The sequence below is a fragment of the Larimichthys crocea genome, chromosome X, assembly GCF_000972845.2.
Source record: "Larimichthys crocea isolate SSNF chromosome X, L_crocea_2.0, whole genome shotgun sequence".
Classification (NCBI taxonomy): Eukaryota; Metazoa; Chordata; class Actinopteri; family Sciaenidae; genus Larimichthys; species Larimichthys crocea.
In genome coordinates this window covers 3,921,837-3,946,611 of record NC_040020.1, presented here as the reverse complement: position 1 = coordinate 3,946,611, position 24,775 = coordinate 3,921,837, and the positions used below count along the sequence as shown (strand labels likewise).

Sequence of the window (24,775 nt, the reverse complement as noted above, 5' to 3'; positions counted from 1 at the left end):
GCGTATTGAGGCCTCTTGTATAAACCCCCCCCACCCTCTCTCTTTCTGGTCAGAGGCATAGAGGAACAGTTGGGGCGTCTCCTGTTTTGACACACTCTGTATGTTCTTCTAATTGGTGCTAATTGGCACAGAGGGGCTCCATTGTTCCTCTGCATAATACGACCCTCCTCTCCAAGACGGGAAGAAAGGGGCACAAACAAAAGGCCGAGGCAAAATAGGGCACGGGTTAAAGCGATCGACAGTGATATCATTACAGCATCAAAACATGCGGGGCGAAACTTGTGTGCTTTCCATTAAGTCGCCTGATTTATTGACTGAAGCACATTCACAATTTGTCATCTGGAAGATTTGTTGACTTGTTTTTTTTACTCCACGGCGTGCAGAGAAATCCAAAGTTCTGACGTGGATGAATTTTTAAAAGAAATGCCTCAATGTGTGCTGTTTGCAAACACACTGTAACTTCTCCCCCTTTTTTTTTTATCAGCAAAACTCCAAGACATGTACAGTAAAGGCCATCCATACTCGGGCTACCCAGGCTACATCATGATGAGCAACATGAACGACTCCTCGTACATGAACAACGGTTCCCTCTCGCCGCCCATGCCCAGAACGGTCAGTACAAACTCTCCGTGCACTTAAACACGTATGATATGATGATATGAAATGTATTTAAGCCCGACAGGACAAAACAAAAGTCAGCTGAACATCTCAGACAGAAAATGGTTTGAGTTATTTTATCATATTCCATCCCTGAAATTTCCTGTGGTGGCTTTCTCTTTGTTAAAAGTTTCCGCGAGTGCTCGTCTGAAACGAAACGTCTGCTTTGTTCATGAGCACGCGCTCGTGGGATTGAAAGCAAAAACAAACATGAATGACGATGACAGAGCGGCAGACGTTCAGCTTCACGTCGCACCGGCCTCGTGGTGAAGTTCAGGCACTGATTTGGACATCACGGTTCGAGACATGGAGTGAAGTCAGGCGACAAAAGTTGTTGAAGTGTTTCATAGTAGTGCTGCCTTTTCTGGTAATATAACATGAAGCAAGGAGAAGGAAAACAACCTGTTGCTTCACCTGCTCCGCTGTCATCTTGTCATATTAAATATCACTGATGGTGTTGGTTCTTGTCGAGGTATCATATTGAGAAAGTGACTGTAAATAATAAACATTTTAAAGTATTTTAAAACAATTCTAATACAAATCTTACAAAATGAAAACGTGCATTTAATCCCGCCTCTCATTCTGGCAGCAGATTTTATTACCAATGGATTAAAAACTGGAAACTTTTGTTGTTTTCAAGCTTCACAGATGTGAACATTTACTCATATTTCACTATTTCCAGTCTCTGTAAATTAAATAGTTTGTGGTTTTAGACAAAATAAACATTTTTATTATTTTTTTTAGGATGTGGCTCTGAGCTGTGATAACTTGTTTACACAGATACAGTTTCAGAGACCAAACAATTAATCGATTAAAAAGATATTACTTACTATTAAATTAGACTGATTAGATTAGAATGATGCAGCTCTACACGAGGTTAATAAAAAGAGATCATTAGCCAGCAGAGGACTGTTCTCATGGCCTCTTTGAGATCAAATACTTTTATAGTTAACCAAAGCTCTTGGGTCAAAATGCTACAGTGTAATATATGTGTCAGATAAATATGTGTCAGCTCTGAAATGATTAATTTGATTAACATTCAGGTACGATCACATTCTTAACTTACAATCCGATTTTAAATAAAAGTCCCAAAAAAATATTCCCCTTGCGATGTTGGTTATGTTTAATGTCGTTTGTGTGTCTGTTTGTGAGACCGTACGTGACCTCTGGAAACCGAACGCCCGCCATACTTTCCCAGAAGATTAACATACAGTATTTCTCATCTTGTTAAAATCTCAAGCGATGCATGTCTACATGACCCAAGTAAAGCCCTCTAATTAACCCAGCATGACAGAGGAGGCCTTAAGGCAACACCACGTTTTTTTTCTGAGGCTGCCCTGTAGAGGAGTTTATAGTACCGTCCAGGGGCGGCGTGTGTTGTTGCAGATATTGTCCCTGTAACGGTATTAATTTCAGGCCAGCTGCAGGTCTCTCACTGGCGGCTTCCTGTGTCTGTCCCGTTTGCAAATTTCTCCTCTCAAGACAGACATAAAACGCAGGGCACACCAGCAGCTGTCCACTCTAATTCTGTTTTGTCCGTGTCTCTCTCGTATCACACTCGGGGAAAGACAACCAGCCTCAGTCTGGCTATTGGGTTTTTTTTTTGGTGTCTCCATACAGGAAACACTCACACATGGTGCAGGGGAACCAGAGGCTTTGGATTGTTTGTGCTTCTGCAGTGCATTGGGGTTAGTTTCATCAGGGTAAAGTTATGAAATGTGTGTTCCGCGTTTATTATAGGAATTGGCTTTCGGAGGCAGATGTGATTGTCGGGGGCAGATACCACATGCTGCGTGTAAAGGAGCTTCATTCACACGCAACTCCATCGCGGAATGATGTTAAAATTGCGTTGCCTTCCACCGCTGCCAACGTTGCAGAGGGTATGAGAGTATGTGACATTGTTGGAGAAAAACGTGATCCTGATTACCTCATGATTCGCCCTCTTCGCTTTTACTAACAGAACGCTTTATGAAATGCGGGATATGATGCTTTCCAAATTCTCTTTTTATGGCTTGTTTTCTGGTCAATTTTGATCAATTATTCCGTCGTACGCACTGAAAAAAAACTCTGTATGGAGACCAGCTGACTGTATGAGAGGAAATTACCCCTCACTGCAGATGAATTAGGCCAGGCACTCGCTGCCAAAACTTTTTAAAGCCCTGCTTTCATTTCATTTACCATGGCTGCCTTTTTTTTTTTTTTCTCCCCCCCCCTTCACCCTGTCTTCAATAAAACGGTAGTCATTTTATATACGTTTCTCTCACTTATCCAATAAAAAGAGCCAAGGCTTGGTGGAAGGATCACGGAACATGAGTCCTCTGGCTTTCTCACTGATGTCAGCTTCGCTGCCTCTGCTGCTGGCCACCGCAGCCACAGTATCTGCAGGCCTGGGATCGGTTTTCACCGAGATCAAAGGCACATTCTCTCTTTCATTCTCTTCCATCCCCAGCCCCCCCCCCAATCCCAGTAGTTTAGATTGATTTCCATTGACCATGACATTCCTGCACATGCCGTCCAGTCATGATGGAGCTGTTGGGGAGTAGCTGATTGTCAGCAGATTTTTTTTTTTTTTAGGGCTTTCGAGCCTGATAAGTCGCTCTCAGCCATAAGAGCTGAGATTTTGGTGTCAAGATGCCCTAATGGTGTTCAGTTGCATATGCATGTGGATTCAAAAACAGTGTCGACCACTTCAAAGAGTCACTGGTGTGTCATGAATACCCTGATGTTTATGTAAACCTATAGCACTTTTAGGATGTGGAGTCTGCAGGGCATCCTGTGCACAGAGTGTAGAGAGAGGGAGCTCAGCATCACATGATGTGGATCCTTCTCTTCAAGGAGCCAAAAAGGGCATCGGCGTCTGTTTTGCACGATGCTCGGTGGCTGAAGTAGCTGCATGTGGTTTGTAGTGATCACCACGCTCGCACATCTTGGACTGATATTATCGTCTTGACATTTATGTGTAGACAAATAAGAATGTATTTGGAGAAATGACTTTGAAGCAGGAAATCTGCTGGTGTATTCGAATTATGTTAGTGATTTATGGGACTCCTCAGCTGGTAGAGTCAGATCAGAGAATCTCTGTGCTGAGTTGTTTCTTATATTGTGAATGAGCTGCTGTTCGGCAGTAGGAATCAACTGTGCTTATTTGTTTTATAATCTGACTTTAATTCATTTCTTTATAGTCGTATGATCTCTTCTGCCCTCCCACCACCTCACAATACACATGTGAACGTGTTAAAAGCCGGTTTAAGACCGAGTTCAACACATTTATCATCAAGAAATCTCACCTTGTTAAGTTTATTTAAGTTAAATAAACGGCTTTACTTATTTAAATATGTGAGTTCCTGCAAAAAAAAGCCAACAATAATCTGGTTACTTAAGTCGACAGAGCTGATTATGTTGATCAGGGTTTGTGTGTCTCGTTTCTCTCAGCATTTTCAGATGTATCAGCTTGTCTACTTTGACTTTATCGTGTGTAGAAATGGGAAATATTATTATGAAGAAAGGAAAGGGGTTGTGTCCTCTTTGGCTTCCGTGTCTCTGTGATCGTTTGCACCGACAAACGAAGCTGATGCTTTTTCACGATTTCTGGTCAGAGTGATCATAATACCCCATAACGGTTTTGATGGTGATGGTTGCGAAGTATGATCTTCAAAGCATTTAGGATGTCATCACTCCAGGTTTGATGTGTGGAAGAAGAAACCGCTTTGAGGGTTTTTTTTGTGGGTCGTGCAGACTCCTAAAACTCAAGACTCGGAAGATGACAGGTTTATAAATGAAGATCAACGTGCGCGTGATGGATTTTTTTTTTTTCAAATCTAGTCTCAAATCATGTTGCTGCTAAACAAAACGTCCTCTTCTACATGCTCCTCTAAAGAGGCGCTACAGCCTCTGAGCTCATGACTTCCCACTGAAACCCCCTTTTGAATAAACTCATAAATGCATGGCTGACGAGATAAAGATGCAACCGTGTGTTCGCGGTTTGGAAATGTTGATGGTGCAGAGATACAGTACAACTGTATCTGACTGTGAAGATGTGCTGGTGATCTCCAGCTGTGCAGAAACAGTCTCGTGGTCTGTGCAACAGCTTGAAGAGAGGAGAACGGATAGAATCGCTGATTTTTTCTTTCTTTCCTTCTTCTTCTTCTAAGCTGAGTTTTGCTGCTGTGGTGGTTGGTGGGGGTGTAGTAAAATAGAGCTCCTTCTCCTTTGCCGTGCTTTTTTTTTTTCCCCCTTTGGACCATCAATTGCAGATCCTCATGGCGAGAAAGAGGGGGTGTGTTGCGAGGGGGGTGGGGTTGCAGTGCTGTACTTTTTCCTTTGATGTAGTGGGAACGTGACGGATCTGCTAGCCAGTGTCTCGCAGCGTGGAATCACTAACCCAGGCTTACCTAACGGGATTTGGTAGGACCGCTCTGGTGTCCCTCAGTGCCATGTGTGTCCTGAGCTCATGCCCCCAGCACTACCGTGGAAGATCCCTGTTAAAGAGAACACTACATTTACCAGCAGCCTTCCGTGTCCACACATAACGTTCTAGATGGCGGCTTATGGCACCTCGTGTAGTTTTCTCACAGGATAGGGTGGACGTGCTGTGAAGTGTCCTCCAGCTTAATGCAGTGTTTTGCCTGTGAGTAGCTGGATGATACAGTATCTAAAATACATTGAGAAAATATAAGTCAAAAGACGGGCATATGATTGCCTCATTTTATGCTGCCTATATGACCGGATCAGTCATTTTCATCAGCCGTGTATCAAAGAGCCGCGCTGGCGTTGATGTCATCTGCTGTGCAGCGCTATCAAACGGTGAAATATGTGCGTACACATGAAGGACAGCACCAGGGACCTCACACAGAAGAAACACGGAGCCTTTGTAGTGCCTGCCGAGGTCGTGGCGTTTTTATAAACAGCGCCATTAACGCCGAGGTTTCTCCTCGTCCTCCTGCTGTACGGTGATGCTGGTTGACACATTTGCTCCATATGCACGGCGCTAATGACGCCATGTGGTTGCAATCACCTTATCGGTGCGTTTCATCTTGTTGAATGGAGCACAGCGGAGCGATTGTCTACCAGGGCCGGGAAGTTTCTGGTTGTTTTTTTCCCCTGATGGTGTTGTAGTCGTATTTCTGTGTATGTACCCTTTAAATAGATGGTAAATCAATATTTGTGTTTGTTTTTACACACGCTAATGCCAATTTTAAGGCAGTCGACATTAAAAAACAAGAGCCAAGCGTGCATGAATAGGCAAGGTTTAAATCATTAAGTGCTGAAAACGTGTGTTTCCATACAAGTCTGTGAACCAGGAGTGTCACGCTCGTGAGAATGACATGCAGGCGCACACTTAACCCCAGTTGATGTTTATTTTGGGCATGTGTTACTGCTCAGAGCGGAGCGCTCATAGATGATGACACTTTCTTCGCTCCCCCATCCTCCCACTGAATTGGATGAAGCTTAACCAATCAAGCTGTGCTGCCTGGAGCCAGCCAGTCAGGCTTCCACAGACAAGAGCCGCCGCCACTGCTGCTGCTGCTGCTGCTGCTGCTGCTGGAGCCCACAGCACCTGCTTAGAGGACTTCACTCTTCACCAGCAGCCTGCAGCTGATCTCCAGGGGTCATTGGAGGGCCTCGCCAAGGTTGTCCCTCATGCCCAGTTCTGTTTTGAATGGCCTGGGTGTGGACTTCCTGTAAGGGTGGATCAGAAATGGAGACTAGAGGGGCGGGGTGTTTTTTCTCGTCGATTTATTGTGCAACTGTTACGACTGTGGATAGTTAGACGGGACAGTGGGTGAAGATGTTTTTTGTTGGGAGTTCAGGAACTCAACTCAGCGCATTAAGCTTCCAAACTAGTTTTATAGTCTTGTTTGTTATCTAACAATATGTTTCATACGCCCCTGCAGCAAAAGTTTCCCCTGTCTCAGAAGCCGCGATCGAAGCTTCGCAGCGGTCGCTCAAAGCCGATCGCTGTACGTCGCCGTTGCCTGACATAGTCGTAAAATGAGTAAAAAAACATGAATGGCTTTATTGACTCCATCCTTGACAGCTTGTAGGTCTATATAGAAGCGAGCAGTGTTCCAGCTAGTAAACTGCAGCAAAAGGAACAATAGTGGGGGGGGACCCACAGGAGTGAAACATGGGTGCAAATCCTGCCGGCTGTGTCCAGACTTCAGAGAAGCTCAAACAGCCCTCACTTTGTCCGGCTAAGAAATGGAGCTATGATCAATAGCTGCTCTGTTTTGTATGAAGTTGGTCAGTCTCTCTCTCTCTCTTCTCTCTCTCTCGCGCCCTCCCTCCTCTTCTCCTCGTCGCTGTTTCATATTTTTCAGAAGCTCATTATTTCTCTTTCTGCTGTGGGTGTGAGGCGCTAAAGAGGCTCACATGCAATGTGTATCTGACAGCGCTGAAATATTAATGGTCCCCAGTGTAGGAGGTTGGTATAGGGCCTGCATAGTTACAGTACAAAGGGTGCCTTCTCGCCACCAGGCTTTATTAGCCAAGCTGTTAAATGAATAGATGGATATAGCTTGCGCTCTTTTTCTTCGTGCCTCCTTTTGTGTTTTTGCGCTAGACATCAAACCGCTATTTTTTTCTTTTTCCTCTCTCCCCTCCTTCCTCCTTCTCCCGTCTTCGTCTGACACTTCATACACTAAACGGGCGTTTTTTTTGTTTTTTTGTCTTCGACGCATGAGCGTGCACGCACCCGTGCGTACAACGCTGCGCCCCGTTCGAGCTTTTCTGCGGGAGGACAAAAGAGGAGGGCTTTGCTATCAGTTCGTTTTGTGTGGTCTCGGCCATAAAAAAACACCCTGTTCTTTGACTGTGAAGAGAGAGAGAGAGGAAAGGAAAAAAAAAAGCCTGTCTTTAATTTTTGGGAAACCCATAAAAGTTTGTCGCTCCTTTCATATCGGCTGCAGAATTGAAAACAAATGCTACATTCTCCCCTCCTCCTCCTTTGAACTGGCCAATTATGGAGTTGTGAAAATAAAAATCAGTCTGTAGATCTCTTTACCCCCGCACACTCTTTTCTTTCCTTCCTTCTCTCTCTCTCTCTCTCTCTCTCAGTCACTTTCTTTTTCTTTTTTTTTTCTCCTCCCCCCCCTTGTTTTTGAAGAAACCGAGGGGGGGATCACTGATGTCAAAGTCAAAACCAAGAGCATTAAGAAAACTGGCGAAATGCAATACAGCTGCAATCCGACATGACGCTAGAAAATAGGGCTGAGGAGCAGAAAGCCTCTCTCCCATATTCCCAGGGCGCGCAACTGCTCCCGGCCTTGGCTTTGATCTCTTCAAAGCCTCCTGCCTCCTACTAGATGGAGAGTCTTGGCTGCCGCTCGTGAGCGCTGGAGAGAGGCAATGGAGGGAGGTGGGGGTGTTTTTTTCGGGGAGGGGGGCGGTGGTGGTGATGGTGGTGGTGGTGGTGGCGGCGGCGGTGGAGGGTGGGGGGGGTTAGCCGTCGTCTTTTCCTTTCCAGGGCTGAAATCAATCACGGTGCCGAGGCAATTATGTGTAATTCAACCCCAGCCAGATTAGTGACTCTTGTTACCTGAGCGACCGGAGCTCTGTAATCTGTGAGACACACCGGCCTCACCAGCAAAAGGAGTAGCCAGGAACAGGCGAGGGCACTTGAGGGAAAGGAGGAGGAGGAGAGGAGAGGAGAGGGGGGATTGAGGGGAGAGGTGCTGAAAAGCAGGCTGCCATGCTGCTGTCCAGCAGAGCAGAAAATCAGAGTACAATGGAGTGATTACACTTGCAGATGTAGCCATATTTCTGACGAGGCGGATAGAGAGAGAACAGAAAAGAATGACGAGCGCTGATCGCCATGGAGCTCTCTAGTTAGTGTGCTAACGAGCCAGGTCCCTTTTGTGTTAAAACATGTGCGTAATGTCACCTCCACTCCGCTTCCAGTCCCCCCCCCTACCCGCTGTTTTCACCAATCCACCCGCTCTGTTCCCCCCCCACTCCCACTCCTCCTCCAGTGCCATATCTCTATCCCTCATGCCCTCCACAGTCGGCTCCGAAATGCAAGCTTGGCCAAGGCTCCTGCCCCAGGCGCCCAATTTACTATGGCTGGAGAAAAACTCAGTGGCCCCAAGTCACAGAGGAAAACAGTGCTGCTCTTTCCCTGCTGCTGCTGCTGCTGCTGCAGTTCGTCTGATCTGTGCAACTGTTTCAGTGTCTTAACACACAGCAGCGTAACAATTTACACCCTTCTGCTTTTTTTTATGTGGCACACTGAGGAGATTTATTCCCAATTATGTTTGCTCCTAGTTTAGGCAAATCTAGAACGTGGTTGGAGTTTGACGCTCATGACTAATACCACCTAGACTTTTTATTTTATTTTTTAGAGCCTGATATTTTTGTATCAGAACAATTAATTAGAGGTTGGGCAGAGGGTAAATTCACATTATTGGTATTTAATTGGAAATATATGATTGCCCAGGCTTTGATTCTTCCTTTACTCTGCCTGTAAGCGCTGATGTCACAGGGATGAGAACAAGGCTTTGTTTTTTTTTTTTGCTCAGCAGTCACTTGATGCAGGATGATGAAACCCACAAAGATATCCAGCAAGAATGTGTTTGTTCATCTGATGAGCTCGCCTTGTGCTCCATGTTTCTTTTGATCATCGGATCGCTTGGTTGTTAGTGGGAGGCATTTATTTTTCCTCGTGGGATGTACACATTGAATAAATTAGATATACCGTCCTGTTTATAATAGAACGTAGTTGATCAGGACCTCGATGTCTGCCATAGTTTTAACAAGGCAGGCTGACAGGGGAAGCGGAGCTGACTCTAAAAATATAAAGGTCACGCTGAATGGATTATGTGGCATCAATGGAGCCACCGTCCAGATCAGCAGGAGCCCTTAAATCCACTAGCAGCCATAACCCCTCGGCTCATGGGGCCAGGTGACGCTTTTCATGTCCTCCAATGGAGAGACATCACAGAGGCCACTTCCACTTTGAGCTGCCCGTCATCAAACAATGCATCAAAACATCAAATCAATCCACCCCCACTGTATCCTTATCTTTCGAGATGAAAGATGGAGGGAAAATCTAAGTGCCCACTGCCGCCCGCATTGCAAATCTGCATTTTTTTTTCAGCTCTCCAGATTGCAAAAAGTGACAACTGCTTCCAGCCATCGATTCAACGATCCAGTGAAAAAGTTAGAGGTGGCTAACTGAGCTTGCACGGTTTCGTTATGAAATTGGCCTACTATAGTTTATACTGTAATAGATGTGATTGCGGAGATGCTTTAACATAATTGTAATCAACTTGAACAGACTTTAAACCGACATAAAACAAAATATTGAAAAAGATTTCAACTTTTACTTTTCAGATCTACATTTATGGTTCCCAGTTGCCATTTCGACATTTCCATTGTTCTATTGGACCGAGAGTCCAAAACCCAAAGATATCCAGTTCACTATCATTAAAAGAAGAAAGATATTCTCCCCTCACATTTAGGTGTCAGTTTATTCAATCTGACATTGCTTTGAGAGATTATATTAAAACGTATGTGTGTTCCACTATAAATAAATCCACCTAAGAGCCAAATTACAACCACGGTGTGTTCATTGTGCGGCTCATCATTGAGATTTGCGGCATCAGGTGCGAGAGTGTGCCCTATAATGTTGCTGTAACCATATGCCCCGAGCCTGAGGAGTCTCTTTTGTGCTCCCGAAATGCACTATTACCATTTCTTTAGAGGTATCAGGGGATAAGCAGACGTTGTCCGTTGCCATGTTGTACATGGTCATTGTTTTGTTTGTATTAAAGCCCCACAAAACCCTGCCACAATGCTAATTGATGAGGCGGAGTTTTCATGTCGAACGTTCAGGTCCTTGGAGAGGTTCTTGAAGTGTCCCCTGCGTCTGTGGGGACGGAGAAAAAGCCATTTGTTCAGAGGGGGATCCGATTTGAATAGCTTTGTACGTTTTCATTCAGATCTTAACAGGGGCGTGTGCGCCCGACTAGAAAGGAGCCCTAAAATGTGTGGTTTGATTAATGACTAATTCCAGGCTGAAAGGCAGTTGTTGGTAGTCTTTACCAGTTAATCCTTTAAAACGTGGAATCACACCCAAACAGTGGGCTGCTGGTATTGTTGCGACGGTCCACAATGTGAATAAGCCGAAAAAAGGTTTGCAGTGTGATCCACAACCATGAATGCTTTTTCTTAGCATGAACCTTTTACGTCATTATAACCACAACTGTCAAATCATTCGAAGCAGCAGCCCTGTCTCGTCTAATTATGTAAAAAGCTCATTTCGGAAAGCAAAAGGAGACGGAGCGAGTACGCCCTCGAGCGCAATGGTTCACTCAGGTGAAAGGAGCATTGATCACGTGACTAGGACGGGGTCAAAAGTTCATCTCAAGGCCAGAGCACAGGTGTCTTGACACCTGAGGCGACGGGAGGGGGGCTTCTTGTGACCTGTAGTTTTCCCAAATGTTACATAACCTATATCCTATCACAAGACATTTCTGTTTACTGCATCATCAATGGCACAGATTCACCAACCCCATCGATATTTTTTATTCTTTCTATTCTTACGCGTCCTGTCGGTGGGCGTGCATATGTCTGACTGACTGAATACGGCAGGAAAACTAGGTCAATACTCTCTACAGCTCAGGCAGAAGCAGCTCTCATTCAAATCACCTCCCCATCCACTCTTTCCCGGTGCGTGCCATTGAAAACCTTCCCCCTCGAACGCCGCAGAGACTCCACAGCTGGCCGCTGTCTGTCTCTCTCTCTGTCTGTCTGCTTCCATCCAGCTCTCTGCCCGGCTAACTCGCAGTACTAATATTTGCCCCGTTCCTTTTTTTTTTTTTACGTGGATGCAACGCCGCATCGGAGCTACCTGGAGCTTAGTGAGAAGTGTACTCCCAATCTAGCCTCTCGTTCTCCACAGGTAGAGACACAGAAAGACCCCCACCAGACTCTATTTTCCCCCCCTCAACGCTGAGCTCCCAAATCCAAACTGACAGCCATTCATGCCCAGAATACCTGGGCGAAAGCTGAGGGGGGGAAACACTATCTAGGTGTAGCAGGCAAATCCGCTCTTGTTCGACGGATCTATGAAGCTCCCGCATAAGGCAACTCATCAGCACTTTTTCCCTCCATTCTGCGCCGCATTTTCTCTCCCTCTTTCTCTCCGTCTCCGGCATTGTGCGGAGGTTTTTTTTTTCAGCGCGCTTTGCCACACAGAGTTAGCTTGTGCTGCGATTTTATTTGTGTGCATCTCTCAGGGCCTTGGAGTGTTGTTGTTGAATGTGGATGTTGGCACCGATGTCGCTGCCTGGCATGAATGTAGCTACTCAGCAGACCAGAGCTGGCTTCTAATGATAAATCATGCAGCGTGTTAATGCAGCAGCAGGGTTGCTATAAATAGTTGCTGGAGAGGGAATGTCGATTGAAATAAAAAATAATAAAATGCGCTCCAAACATTTTCTGCTCGTGGTGAGCTTTAAAAGGCTGGATTCAAACACAAGGCCTCCAGATTAACGCGCTCCCTTCCCTGGTTTCAGAACACACAGCTGATCAGGTAAAGGAGGCAATGACTCAGCTAAATGCTTTATGACTCTGATTTTTTAATACAGTGAGACAATTTGAAAGTTTCCAGATCTGCTCAGTAGCTGTGTTTATGTTTCTTTTGTGCAACCGTTGCCAAGAAATGACACAATTCTGCACGATTTTTTTGAGGGGGGAATTCGGTTAACTTGTCTCGCTAGATCCAAGGCAAGTGATGGTGCTACAGCAGAGAGCAGCCGTGTTCTTTGTGGGTGCTCAAAGTGTGTGTATGTGCGTGTGTGTGTGTGTGCGGTCCGTCCTTTTGTGTATGTGTTTGCGTGTGCGCTTGCAGGCCTGCTGACAGTGGCACTTCAGCAGAATGTTTGCCCTTTCCTCAGTCCTTTGATGTGACCAGGTCCTGCTGTGATAATGAGCCCTGTGCCCCGCCGCAAGGTGAACATCCTGCAGTTCGCCCAGGGCTCTGCCAGAACCGGGGCCCAACCCCCACCACCACCACCACCACCACACACACTCTCTGCAAACACAGCAATGGAAGAGTCGACCTCCACTCAGCGCTGATCAGCTTCCACACAGATCGTGTGAAGACGATGACGGCCCTTCATGATGTGGCACTGATTTGAAACACCGAATCTAAAGCCGTACTTATGTACACAATATTAGGGCCAATACAGTGATCGACATCAATATTTAAGCTGGTGATATATCCCATCCGTCCATTTTCTGTAACGGCTTATCCTCATCAGGGTCACAGCTGGGGCCGGAGCCTATCCCAGCTGATGCAGGGCGAGAGGCGGGGTACACCCTGGACAAGTCACCAGTTCATCACAGTGACAGAAATCCAATGAAAAGACCAAAATCCTCTGTTGCTCTGGGCGACATGTCCCTTCATTTACGTCTATTTAGAATCCAGCGTACACCATAAATACTCGACAGTGACCGTTTATTCACTGACTTTTGAAGACAGAAAGTATTGAGAGAGGGACTAACATAACGCTGGGTTTGGTCTTTTCGTGGGATTTATTGACTGGAAGAAAAAATAAAGAATACCACAAGCTTCATCTTGTAACTATGTTGGATCGAGTTATGTTGTATATACGTAAGCCAAAACTCTTCACGCTTGACATGATAACAATTCTTTTAGCTGCAGTTTGCAGAAAAACAATGTGAGCGACGGTATTTTGTAAGACAATAACACAAAGTCCAACATAATATTTTTTTTTTTATACCGCAGCTTCTAATGCAAACCTCCACGACCTCTCTGTGTGACCTTTTACAGCCTCCAACACTTTAAAAACAGACTGTGGCTGTTCTCACATTTAACTTAACTCGCTGTGGCTTAACACGGAAGAAAAATAGCAACCGGATCATTTCTAATGTTCTGTAGCTCTTCCCTCGGTTTTTTAATAGCTCCGCGACGTATAGAAATTAAGAGTTGAACACTTTTTTTTAAAGAAAGCGGATCAAGTCTTTTTCATCCGGGGCAGGCATATTTCACACAAATTATCTTCTTTGCACGTTCAGATTGTCAGTATGAGAGCTAGTGTGATTGGTTTGCTCGGAGCGCACGCTCTTCATGCCAACTGAAGGATGATGGGTAATCCACCTCGTCCTATTCAGTTGAGGCTTGGTGGTGGTGAGGGGGGGGACAGTCAACTGTCAATGGCTCCTTTTGTGTTCATACGAAGTATGCATGTGTTAAATATAACATGTATAATAACGCGTGCCGATCGCCGTCTCCGATCAACATGTGACCGTATCTCACAGCTATACGTGACCGTGTTTTCAGTAGGTGGCGGTGGTTAATTCCATGTTTCTGCGGTGGCATGTGTCGGTCACGTGCGGTAATGCGAACGTTGGCTTGCGTGGGCGTGACGGTGGTATTTTCGAGGACAGCGTGACAACAAGTTTTCCCTCGCATGATAAAAATGTGCTGCAACTTAGAGCCAATAAAAGCATAACAGTGCACATGTGGCCTGTTTGTGTTATCTGAGTAATTCATCGAATGCCGTTCTACTTCATGTTTTTCTACCCTTTTTTTGTGTGTGTGTGTGTGTGTGTTTTCAGACTGCTCTGTTCAACTTTTGGGTTCTGACTAACGCGCTAGGATTTATGATTTGAAATGAAACGAGGAAGGAGAAAGAAAGAGAGAGAGAGAGAGATTGGTGGGCTTCACAGATGTAAATTTCTCTCCGGGGCAGGCTTTTCCTGTTATTCGTTGCCTCCTCTACTCCTGTCCCTGTGGTTGGCTTCACTTGTTCGTCTCATTACCCCGGGCGCGTGGCGCTCCTTCGCTTGCTGGCGGCCCGGCTTTCTTCTCCATTAATTGGGTTTCGTTACATTAAGCCCCCTGGCCAAGGGGCCATCCTGCCAATAAAACATTCCATTTTTAGCACTCCACTGCAAGCTGGTGGGGTTCAACCCGCTCTGCGAATGGTAATTGGTTATTTATTTAAGCTTCCTCAGGTTGGTCTCCACTGGTTTTGGTAAAGTGGAGGGAGGGGAGGCGGAGGAGGAGGGTGGAGGGAGAGGTACAGTCCCTTTTTTCTTTTCTGTGCTTGTGAAGCTACTATGGGAGAATGTTTGCTCACTTTTTGTTGAGCAAAAGGACGGACAACTTGCACATAAAACGCACCTGAGAGTGAACACCTGGTCGGAGGGTGACTATAGGATTTCAGTGCTGGGCGCGCCCTCGCTTCATACTCCTACTTTTGGATTTACAGAGGCTTTCCGTCTGTAATCTTGCCCTCTTTATGATCACATTGTCAGTGGAAACAGTAGCCAAAGACGGTATTTAAACAATCAGAGGAGGGCGTGTGCTCCTTGCCGGTTATTGTAAATGATTTCCTCAGGCTGTAGGAAACATGTCATTTTATTTGAAATTTACAGCAAACTCTTGACGATACTGTTTACAATTACAGTATCCCCCTTTTCCCCTCTTCTGCTAATACCCAGGGCCTTGTTATTATAATTTTTTGATGCATCCCTTTCCTCCAGAGTGCAGAAAATCCAGTCAGTAGGTGAGGTTGGCTTTTTTTGGGGGGTGAGAAGGGCTCCTTAAGTGAAAAGATTTAACAGCATGGGAATCCATAGCCACCACTTGAGCTGCCATCTCCCCAGCTGTTTGTGAAACACCTCACACGGTTTCTTACACACTTGATTGTAGCTGCAGGCACGAAGAGTCCTCATTGCATATAAATTACAGAAGTGGGAAGTGATTATTATAAAATTCCCGCTTTCCCTTTTTTCCACTCCACTCTGCAGAAGTGGTATAATTGAGTGGAGTACAAAAGGCGTGCTGTGAGGGGGGAGAGAGATGGTTTTGAAAAAAAAAAAAGAAAAAAAAAAGGCAATATTGCAGAGATAGTTATTGCATATACCACATAGACACACAGTCATTTGCAGAATCCATGGCAGGATGTTGGTGGAATCTGACAGAATACAAGCTCGGAGACACCGGCGTGCCGTCAGTGAAATATTCCTTCAGGAAAAAAAAATAAAAACCCAAAAAGAAAAGAAACAAAAACGAAACGTCCCATTTCCCTTCCCCACCCCCCCAATTTTTAGACGGCACGCCAAGTCATTGGCTCCCCGTGCTGAAACACACTGGAGTGTCTCCTCCATGGAGGGCTCCCTGCCAGCTCCAGTTCCGCACAATGAATTTCTCTTAAAACCACATCTGAGAGGTTCTTTAGAAGGGCCGGCCAAGCCTGGATATGAAATTCCAAATGGAACGTTTTCTTTTCAATCCTCGCCGCCTCTCCTCTTTCGCTTCTCCCTGAAAGAAAAAAAAAATGAATAGAAAGATCCTAAGCCTATTATTTCTCCTATACAATAAAAAATGGACCTCCAATATGGACGCCCTCCATCGCAAAACACCGCCGCTGCTGCTGCTGCTGAGGACTTCAGGATTGAGGATGAGATGAGGATCAAATTGCAGCGACGTGGCGTGACCCTCTTCGCAGTTGTGGTCACTTTTAGTGTCTCCCAACTATTTCATCCTGGAAATTGGTAAATGTCCCAAAAAGCTCCAAACAACAAGTCAGAATTATAATGATGGCTCCATGATAGCAGTCATACTGTGTATGGATGTTTAGAGAGAGAGATATGAAGATCTAAGGAGCCCAAATGATGATTCATTGCTCGTCCTTCCTTTTAGAAAGTAAACCATGGTCGCTTTATGGCATGCAGTTTATGTAAATGTGCACCCAGTAGCCATAAATTTTGTATTTGGTCACAGAGGTTTTTCCTTGGCGGATTTTGCCACAATGGAGGCAGTTTATTAAGAAGTTGAGAAAAATGGGATTTGACAGCTGTAACTGGGGAAAAGCATAAAAGAGTGCTTCTCTTCCATGGCAGAAGCCTCCAGCTTTCTAAAGTGCTAAGGAGTCAATAACCTTTTTTTTTTTTTTTTTGCATGTACAAGTACGAAGGACTAACTTTTGTTTCCAGTCGCATTTTTTGCTTTCCGTTCTCGCTGCTGCGAGTTGGAGAAGACTTCCAGCTAAAATGATAATCCCCCAGGTTCTTATCTCATTCCCACAGGATAACCAATGGGAGTGGAGAGGCGTAAAATAATATGGGCGAGAATGCTATCATTTAGCCCCTGGTAAAGGCATGTCCCAGCCAACCCCTAGCCCTGGTTAACCCTCCTTTAGGGTTAGCAGCCCTCACTAATAAGCCCTCCCCTTTGTAGGATGAGGTCTGCCACTCCCACACTTGCAGATTATCCCATCACCTTTTGACTCTTGTTGACCGGGGGGGGTCAAAGAACCCGCGCTCACCTGGGCTAATGTGGAAAGCCTCTGCACTGAGGCGTAATTAGTATTCAGGCAGGATTTGTCGTATTTAAAAAAAAAAAAAAAAAGATTTTGCTGAGTTTAGGCGGCGTGTGCGATCTTAAATGGCGCAGTGGTGGACTGTGCCGGCCTCGTATCAGCAGAGAGAGGAACTAGGAAAGGAATTGGCCCACGGAGATGAGATTCCCAGGCCCGATAAGCGAGTCTGACGTGGACGACGCGTCATGTGGCTGAGACACACCACACATACTGGCCTTTGTTCCCCAGTTAGGACGTTCCCAGAAGGTGGGGGAGAGGGGGAAAGAGACGGGGAGGGTGTGTGTGTGTGTGGGGGGGTCTTAAGTTGAGACCGGTGCCAGTCTGCGAGCGGTTCGGTGAAAGGCAGACATTCCAGTTACCAGCCAGCATTTATATGTGTGTGTGTGTGTGGGCGAGGAGGACCGCCAATCACTACTTAGCACTGAAGGAATGTCACCTTCAGGGACACCTCACGAGGACAACGGAGTGTGAGCTAATAAAGAAACAGTCCCTTGATTATTGCGCCTCTTCGGAAATTTATGCTCTCACTAAATTTAGACGAGTATCTTCAACAACATTATTAATCAGGTGATTGTTCCTTAGAGAGAGAGAGAGCGAGAGAGAGAGAGAGGAGGAGAGGGCGTCTGATTACAATTTCATGAAACTCTTTGATTCAAAGCTTGTGGGAGCCCTTTTTGGTGTAAGATGTTTCTCACCCAACGGTGAACCGATGTCGCTCCGATTAGCCATATATCCTGTGGAGGTGATACTTTGACTCCAGCCCAGCTCTGGGCTCAGATCGTGAATAGTAGATTTAGCATGGCTAAGCATTACCATGTGTTCCGTGCTGCTGAAGCATGTAAGCGCTGTTGGCTGGGGGGTTGGAGAGGGGGGGGGTTTTAGGGCCTGGCTCGGTCTATTTTAGTTGTCGGGAGGCAGGTCTCTCTGAGTCAGCCGGGGATGGGATGGGGTGGGAGAGTTGGGGGGCATGTGGCCAGGCCACTGTTGACGTGATTACCCCTGCATTAAGTACCGCTGCAGACATCTGTCTCACTCGCGCTCCCTCTCTCTCTCTCCGTAGCCAACCCCCCCCCTTCTTCTTCTCCTCCTCCTCCATCCCTCATCTCTCCTTCCCCCGGCTCTTGCTCTGTAATGAACTCCCCTTATTCACCAGCTAATGACTGCCTTTGATCTCCCGCCTAAGACCTCTGCTCTAACTCTACCCTGTGAATCTCTCTCTCTCTCTTCTCTTTGCTCCATCTTTGCTTGCACACTCCTATTCGCTCCTGCTCTGTTTCCCGTCTTACTCTCTCTCTTTTGCTGTCTCATGCACCTCTTTTGACTTGTTTTCCCTCCTTCCTTCAGGGAATAAGTTTTTTTTTTCTCTGGTCCTGCTGACCTAGGCTAAACAAAGTTTTTAAGGTGCTTTTTGCTCAAGCTACTAAAAGGAAACCGATGAAATTATTTCAGTTCACTTCCTCCCCCCCCCTCATCCACATCTACAAAGAAGCAGACCACCCCGCCACTATATGTGCCGTACCAGTCCCCTAGATCATGTGGCAGGGAACGGCACCGTACATCACGTGCGATAATGCAGTTGAAACTCATGTATAGTGTCATGACTCTTTGTATGTAAAGTCTTGTTTTGTTTTGTTTTTTTCTCCACAGTCCAACAAAGTACCTGTGGTGCAGCCGTCCCATGCAGTCCACCCACTCACCCCGCTGATCACGTACAGCGACGAGCACTTCGCCCCGGGATCCCATTCCGGTCATCACCCCCAGGATGCCAACAACAAACAAGGTAAAGAGCAAGCAAATAAACCTCTGCATGGGAGGAAGGTGCTGTAATAGATCTGGGAATGATATACGTTCTTGTCATTCTTGAGCTTTATGAAGTCAAGAATCATCATCAATTTGAGGAGTACAGATCCAGACTCTGATTCTGGTACCTCTGCTCCAGATATCTAGCGATACAGATCCAATACCAGCGTGCTTTTTCGCAAACGTATAATGGATCTGTACGTCTCACTGCCTGGAACTCAATGAGATCATTTTAACATGATTCAACACGAGGCCGGCCTGGTATGACCACAGTGGAAACACTGAATTTCATGACAATAATATCAAATTATCTATATCTAATGCAACTGATCACATAATAGCTGACACCTGATCCACTTAATAAGATTGGTGCAGATCTGGATCTGTGAGCATTCCTCACCGCTGTTTATTGCCATTAAAAGTAGTAGTGTTGGCCTTAATAAAGAGATTTTACTCCACCAAACTTTGTCAATATGTATCGCTGGATTTTATTTGAGCTGGCATTTGAAAGTCTTAGAGAAGAAGAAGTTGTCTTAGAAACATCACATTTTATACTTTGAAGGTTCAAAAATAAACCGATTCAGTTCAAAATATCACAATAATGCTGAACGTTGAACTCAAGTCTTTAAACTGTGTTTTTCTTTTTCACATCCCCGCCTGCCAACACTGTCAGGAATCAATAGAGACGCGCAAAACCGAAATGTGTCACAGCGAAGTCATCCTTTCCTCTCAGTTCTGAACGTGAACTCATTTGAAGCAGCCTGTGGGACGGCGCGCTGAGCTCTGCTGCCCTCTCCCTCTGCACTCTCCTGCCTCTCAGTAACAACATCAAGCCACAGCTCTGACAGCTGCAGAGGAGCTCCTCAGCATTTTGGACGAGCTCCTCGGCACCGCACAGCTGGAGACTTTGGCAGCTTCTCACGAACGTTGAAAAAAAGAGAGATAGAGATACGTGGGCCTCTTCCATAGTTTGGTCCCCGCACCTTTTCTTTTCTCTCCTTCGCTTTCTTCTCCAGCGGCTGCCAGATGAAAAGGAGGAGAGGGATCAGACAGGATGTAGGCGATGATGAAGGTGACGACGATGGTGGTGATGATGATGATGATGAGGCTGGGAGGTTCTGAGGGACCAGCTATAAATAACAACGTGCGCGAGAGTACACAGCGTAGTGAGATGAAGGCAGAGAGAGAGAGAGAGACATATAAAAAGAAGCGTGCTCCACATATGTCAGAGGAATCACGCATCAGACACATTCCCGTTGAATATTTTTCTAATAGAAGCAGGAAAGAGTTGTGTTGACACGGAACCGAGCAAAAAATACACCGTGCGCACATGCACGCCTTCGATTTCAGAAATTAGTTTGTCATGTTGTACAATTTATGTTCTCCGTTTTTACTGTTTCGTGTTGGTCTTACCAGTCCATAGAGATCCAGCGAGTATCTGACAAACACAGAGGAGCAAAAGAAAAAAGACCCCTGGAGGGTCTTTTTTTTTTTTTCTTACTATATTTGATCTTTGCACTCGCAGCCCGACAGAAATCCATGTCCAAGCGATCCAGTTGCAGAATTAGCTGCAAATGATTACCTCAGGCATATTCGTGCGCGCGTATACCAGCAGAGCTGATGCTTAAAATCTCTCTTATTCTGTTTCTTGCTGTCCCTCTCTCTCTCTCTCTCGCTCTCTCTCTCATATCGACCCGTTGCTGCTCTGTCCTCCTCTAGCGGGCTCAGACTTTGATCGTTAATTATGAAAAACAATCATGGATTTTCTGATTATGAGCTCTAATATGCACAGGGCCGCGCTCTGCGGGATGGAAGGTCGTGCCTGGGTTTGTGGGTGTGTGGTGGGCTTTGAACATTTTTACGTCCAAACTTGTAAACGTGTGTTTTTTTTTGTTTTTAAAGAAATTTAAATATGGGAATTTTGAATATGGATTATTTCCAGCTTTCACGATGAGAATCACGTTAGTGTTGCTTGTTTTGTGTGAAGCCGGGTGTCAACGGGAATGTGTGAATAGGGGGAGTGAGTAATTAGGCACCTTAGGGGTGTGAGTGACAAGGTTAACACGCTGGGGCTCTCTCCTCCTCCCTCGACCGCCTTCAACCCTTGCCTCCTTCCCTTCTGCCCTCAGGAGGGCCCTCAGGAGTGTAACGTGGTGGATTAGTGGGCAGGGGGTAGTGCTATGCACGCTATGAATCCAGCGTTGCAACATTGGCTTTGGAGATATAAGCCCCCCTACTCGCCGAGCTTCTCTAAGGAGGGGAGGGCCCCTTCAGACCGTAGCCTGGAGAGAGAAAGAGGAAGAGAAAAGATAGAGGCAGGGAGAAAAGGCTGGCTCCAGCAGGGATTAGAAGATGGGGCTAATCTGGAGGCATTTGCCCTCTTTTCTTTGTGTATACTATATGTGTGTGTTTGAGCACACATAGGCACGTCGCACTTGTCTGTGTATGAATAGTATTCCATGATATCTGCAGACTTTTAATCATATTACAACTCTCTCTGCTCCAAAACGAAAAACAAATAAGTGCTAGCCGAGCAGATTTAGTTAAATTTGAGTCGTCTTACAGCTCCATTCCCCGGTTTTAAAAAACCCCCTCGACCTTGAAACCCAGCAGGAGCAGGCGAACTGGAGATGGAGGGAGCTTAGTCCTGAAGATCCACCGACAGTTAGTCCAAGTCAATCCCGTGTCTACAGGGAGAGCTGCAGCCTCTGCCACAAAGAGGAAGCCTCAATTAACCAGCTTAAAGACGCTGAAACACACTGGAAGGGGCTCGAGCTAAGCAGAGGAAATATTATCCTTTTCTTCCTGGTTGATAATGTGAGGTCAAGAGGTGCATGCAAGCCCCGGCATGTGCACTGTCCTTGACTTGTAGTGAAGCAGGACGAGTTTTCAACTGTAGCTCGTAGCTGTCTCGGGTTGTCATGGATTAAAGCTCTGTGGAAAGTTAGTGCGGAGACCTTGAGTTTGAGATTTTCTTTGTGGAACTGTTTCCAAGGTCAAGAATTAACTTTCACAAAGTGGATGCACCGATCCAAGTCTTTTCTCTGCTGATACCTAAACTCAGAAAATGATCCAATCCCAGGGCTCTCTTTTCCAATAAACGTAACCTCAATGCGTGGGAATCATTGGAATCATTCTAACCTACGGTAACATGAGTTCAGGGATTGCTGTGGCCAAAACAGACAGCGGAACAGTGGAAACAGTTTGATTTTTATACTGACATTGGCGAAGAAAGTGTTTGCAGTATCGGTCACATCGAGGCTGATACCCAATCTGCTTAATAAGGCTGAAGGAGTCCTCCTCCTCGGATCAGTGACTGGCGATTGGTGTCAACTTTGAGGAACATCAACTCCACATGAAAGCCCTTTTTTTTCTTTTCTATTAAAAGCGGAACTGGAATACAACCTTGTTTAATGCTGTCTTAATAAGCAGCTACACAAGAATATTAAGTAATATAATGATCCACAATTGGCACTTAAGTCAGGAAATGTCTGATTAAAGACCTGACAAGCATTTGATGCAGATTTTTAGTGCTGTATGTAATACGGATCACAAAATGCTGAAACATTGCATCAGGCATTGAATACTTTCTAACTCTGTCACCGTTGTTGTTGTTGTTGTGTAGGAATGTCAAGGCATCACCCTGGACCAGACATGCCCAACTTCTACTCCCTCTCTCCCGGAGGAGTCGGGCAGATCACGCCACCGCTGGGATGGTGAGTCACAGACCAACCCAACAAAAAACAAAGCATGCACGGTTGATTAGCATACAAGGAGCAACAACAAGGAGCGATTTCTATCCTGTCGCTTCACATGAGATGCACACTGACACTGTACTTTGCTCTGTGTACTGAGTGAGTGGAAGATCCCACCAGTCCTGCCCTGCAGCAGCAGCAGCAGCAGCAGCAGCAAGCCTACACAGGGGAGGTCTGCCTCTGGCTTTTCCTGCTGCATGGCTGCGGCTTGAGCCACACCGCTCGTCTGCGTGCCCAGCACATGTCAAACACATCACAGCATACGTGCCCCTGCATAACCATATGGCTGCTTAACCCCCATCAAATCTTCCTGGAAGCTCCTTCCCTCTCTGAGCCTCACTTCAATACTTTTCTTTCTTTCTTTTTTTTTGGCTAAATCATTGTCGCTGACGTTCCTGTTCTTATTTTTTTTATTCTTTGTCGACACATCTTTGCATTTTTTGTTTCTTCTTCCTCACTATCTCTTTCTCTGTCAGCGTGGTGTTTGTAAAGACGCAGCTTTAGGCATACACTGAGTGAAGCCAGATGTAAGGTGCAGGATCAGGCGGTGGTTGACGGCCAGACAGTCTCCTCTTGTTTTGCTCCTCAGACCTCCTTGATTCTGCATACATACAGTTCATTAACCCAATTTATTTGAGTTTTTCTCCACTTTTCCACCTAGATCTCATTTTGGATCCGTGATAGTCAAAGTCTGTGGACTGGGGAGGCATTGTTTTTGCATTTTTGAACATTGCCGATCAGTAAATTTCATGCTTCTATAACGAACATTTCTTTGAAACGTAACCGCAGCTTGATGAAGTGAGTGCTGAAACAAACGGACAAATGGAAGAAAATGGGGAAATTGGAGATGCAGACATTAGACCCACTGATGGACGGATGACAAGAAACAAACTGTACTATTTATTATTTCAGAGAAATCGTCTTAAGAGTCGGCAACGAGGAAACAAAAACACATCCAAAGATGTTTAGCAGAAAACAGTTCTGAGAGGAACTCGAGCCAATTCAAACAGATTTGAAAACTAAAGACCACAGTAGGTTTCTCTGTCGGTTCCTCCGATTTCGTTTGATGCTCTGAGATACAAAAACACAACTCATGGAAACTTGTAGGTCCTGACTTTAATACTTATTATGGTTCCAAACAAACATGTAATCATAAACCAGCCAGTTCATTTCACTGGAAAGAGTGTCTGTCTGTAATCATTTTATTTTTCTAATGTCCCACCTGTGCAATCTCATGACCCACAACATTTATCTTGCGACCTCTCGTAGAGGGAGATTTCCATGTGTTTACTGTGTCCAGCGGGATATTATTATTGTTCCTGACTGCTGTCAATCGGCAGCATTAAAGTCGGTATGAAGGCAATTCTGAGATTTCTTTCAAAATACATGAAATATGTTGGAAAAAAGTTGCTGGAAACACGTGAAGAGACTTTGAAGATATATTACTGAAATGTGGGCGGTCCTTAAAGGGTGGCTCGATGACACGCTGAGGTCACCCTGAGCATACCCCTGCACCCCTAGCAAAGAGATAGAGATATTTCATGTAGCTCATTGTCTCAAAGTTAGTCATGTCATTTTCTGAACTCATCTGACACGTTCCAGTCGCTTCACGTGTGGGCGTGGCTTCAGCGCATTCAGCGGACACGCCCCCACAGTCCTGGAGCTGAGAATTCATTTTTACCCGATTTTGACAAAAGATTTTATAAACTTGTCGACATTTTTAATCCTTAAAATTTGGCTGGGTGGTTAATAACACTTTCTTCTTTGGTCTGACAAACTCATACACATATGTTTATTCTTTCTTTACACGGACCACTACTTTAATACTGCAGGAAAAAGGGGTGGTGAAATCAGTGCTAGAGCGAAAAAAGAGCAGCTCGTTCTTAATGTCTTTCTAAAAATGAAACTTACCTCAGGTAAATAATACGTGTGGAAGGATTTCTTTCACCTTCCTCGTGACCTCTGTTGTCACTTGCCTGAAATATAGAGGATCCTTTTCATGTTCCCGTCCTTCTTCGTCCTCTTTAATTAATCAAAGTCTGCCGTTATTGCAGGTTCTCACACCACATGGTGCCCGGCCCCCCAGGTCCTCACGCCACAGGAATTCCCCACCCGGCCATCGTCAACCCACAGGTCAAACACGAGCCTCTGCATGAAACAGACATCATGCACATGTGAGTCCTACAAACACAAAAGTACCTTCATCAA

At 45.5% G+C, this 24,775-nt stretch overlaps 1 protein-coding gene across 11 annotated transcripts in view; it reads left to right on the top strand.

Moving 5' to 3' along the window:
- The window catches only part of lef1 (lymphoid enhancer-binding factor 1), a 41,212-nt gene that overhangs the window by 3,498 nt on the left and 12,939 nt on the right, over window positions 1–24,775 (top strand). For all 11 annotated transcript variants that reach the window (XM_019255347.2, XM_019255355.2, XM_019255353.2 and 8 more), the window contains exons 3-6: window positions 485–612; window positions 18,660–18,792; window positions 22,438–22,528; window positions 24,622–24,741. In XM_019255347.2, the coding sequence (XP_019110892.1) occupies window positions 485–612; window positions 18,660–18,792; window positions 22,438–22,528; window positions 24,622–24,741 (472 nt within the window). The remainder of the gene's footprint in view (window positions 1–484; window positions 613–18,659; window positions 18,793–22,437; window positions 22,529–24,621; window positions 24,742–24,775) is intronic.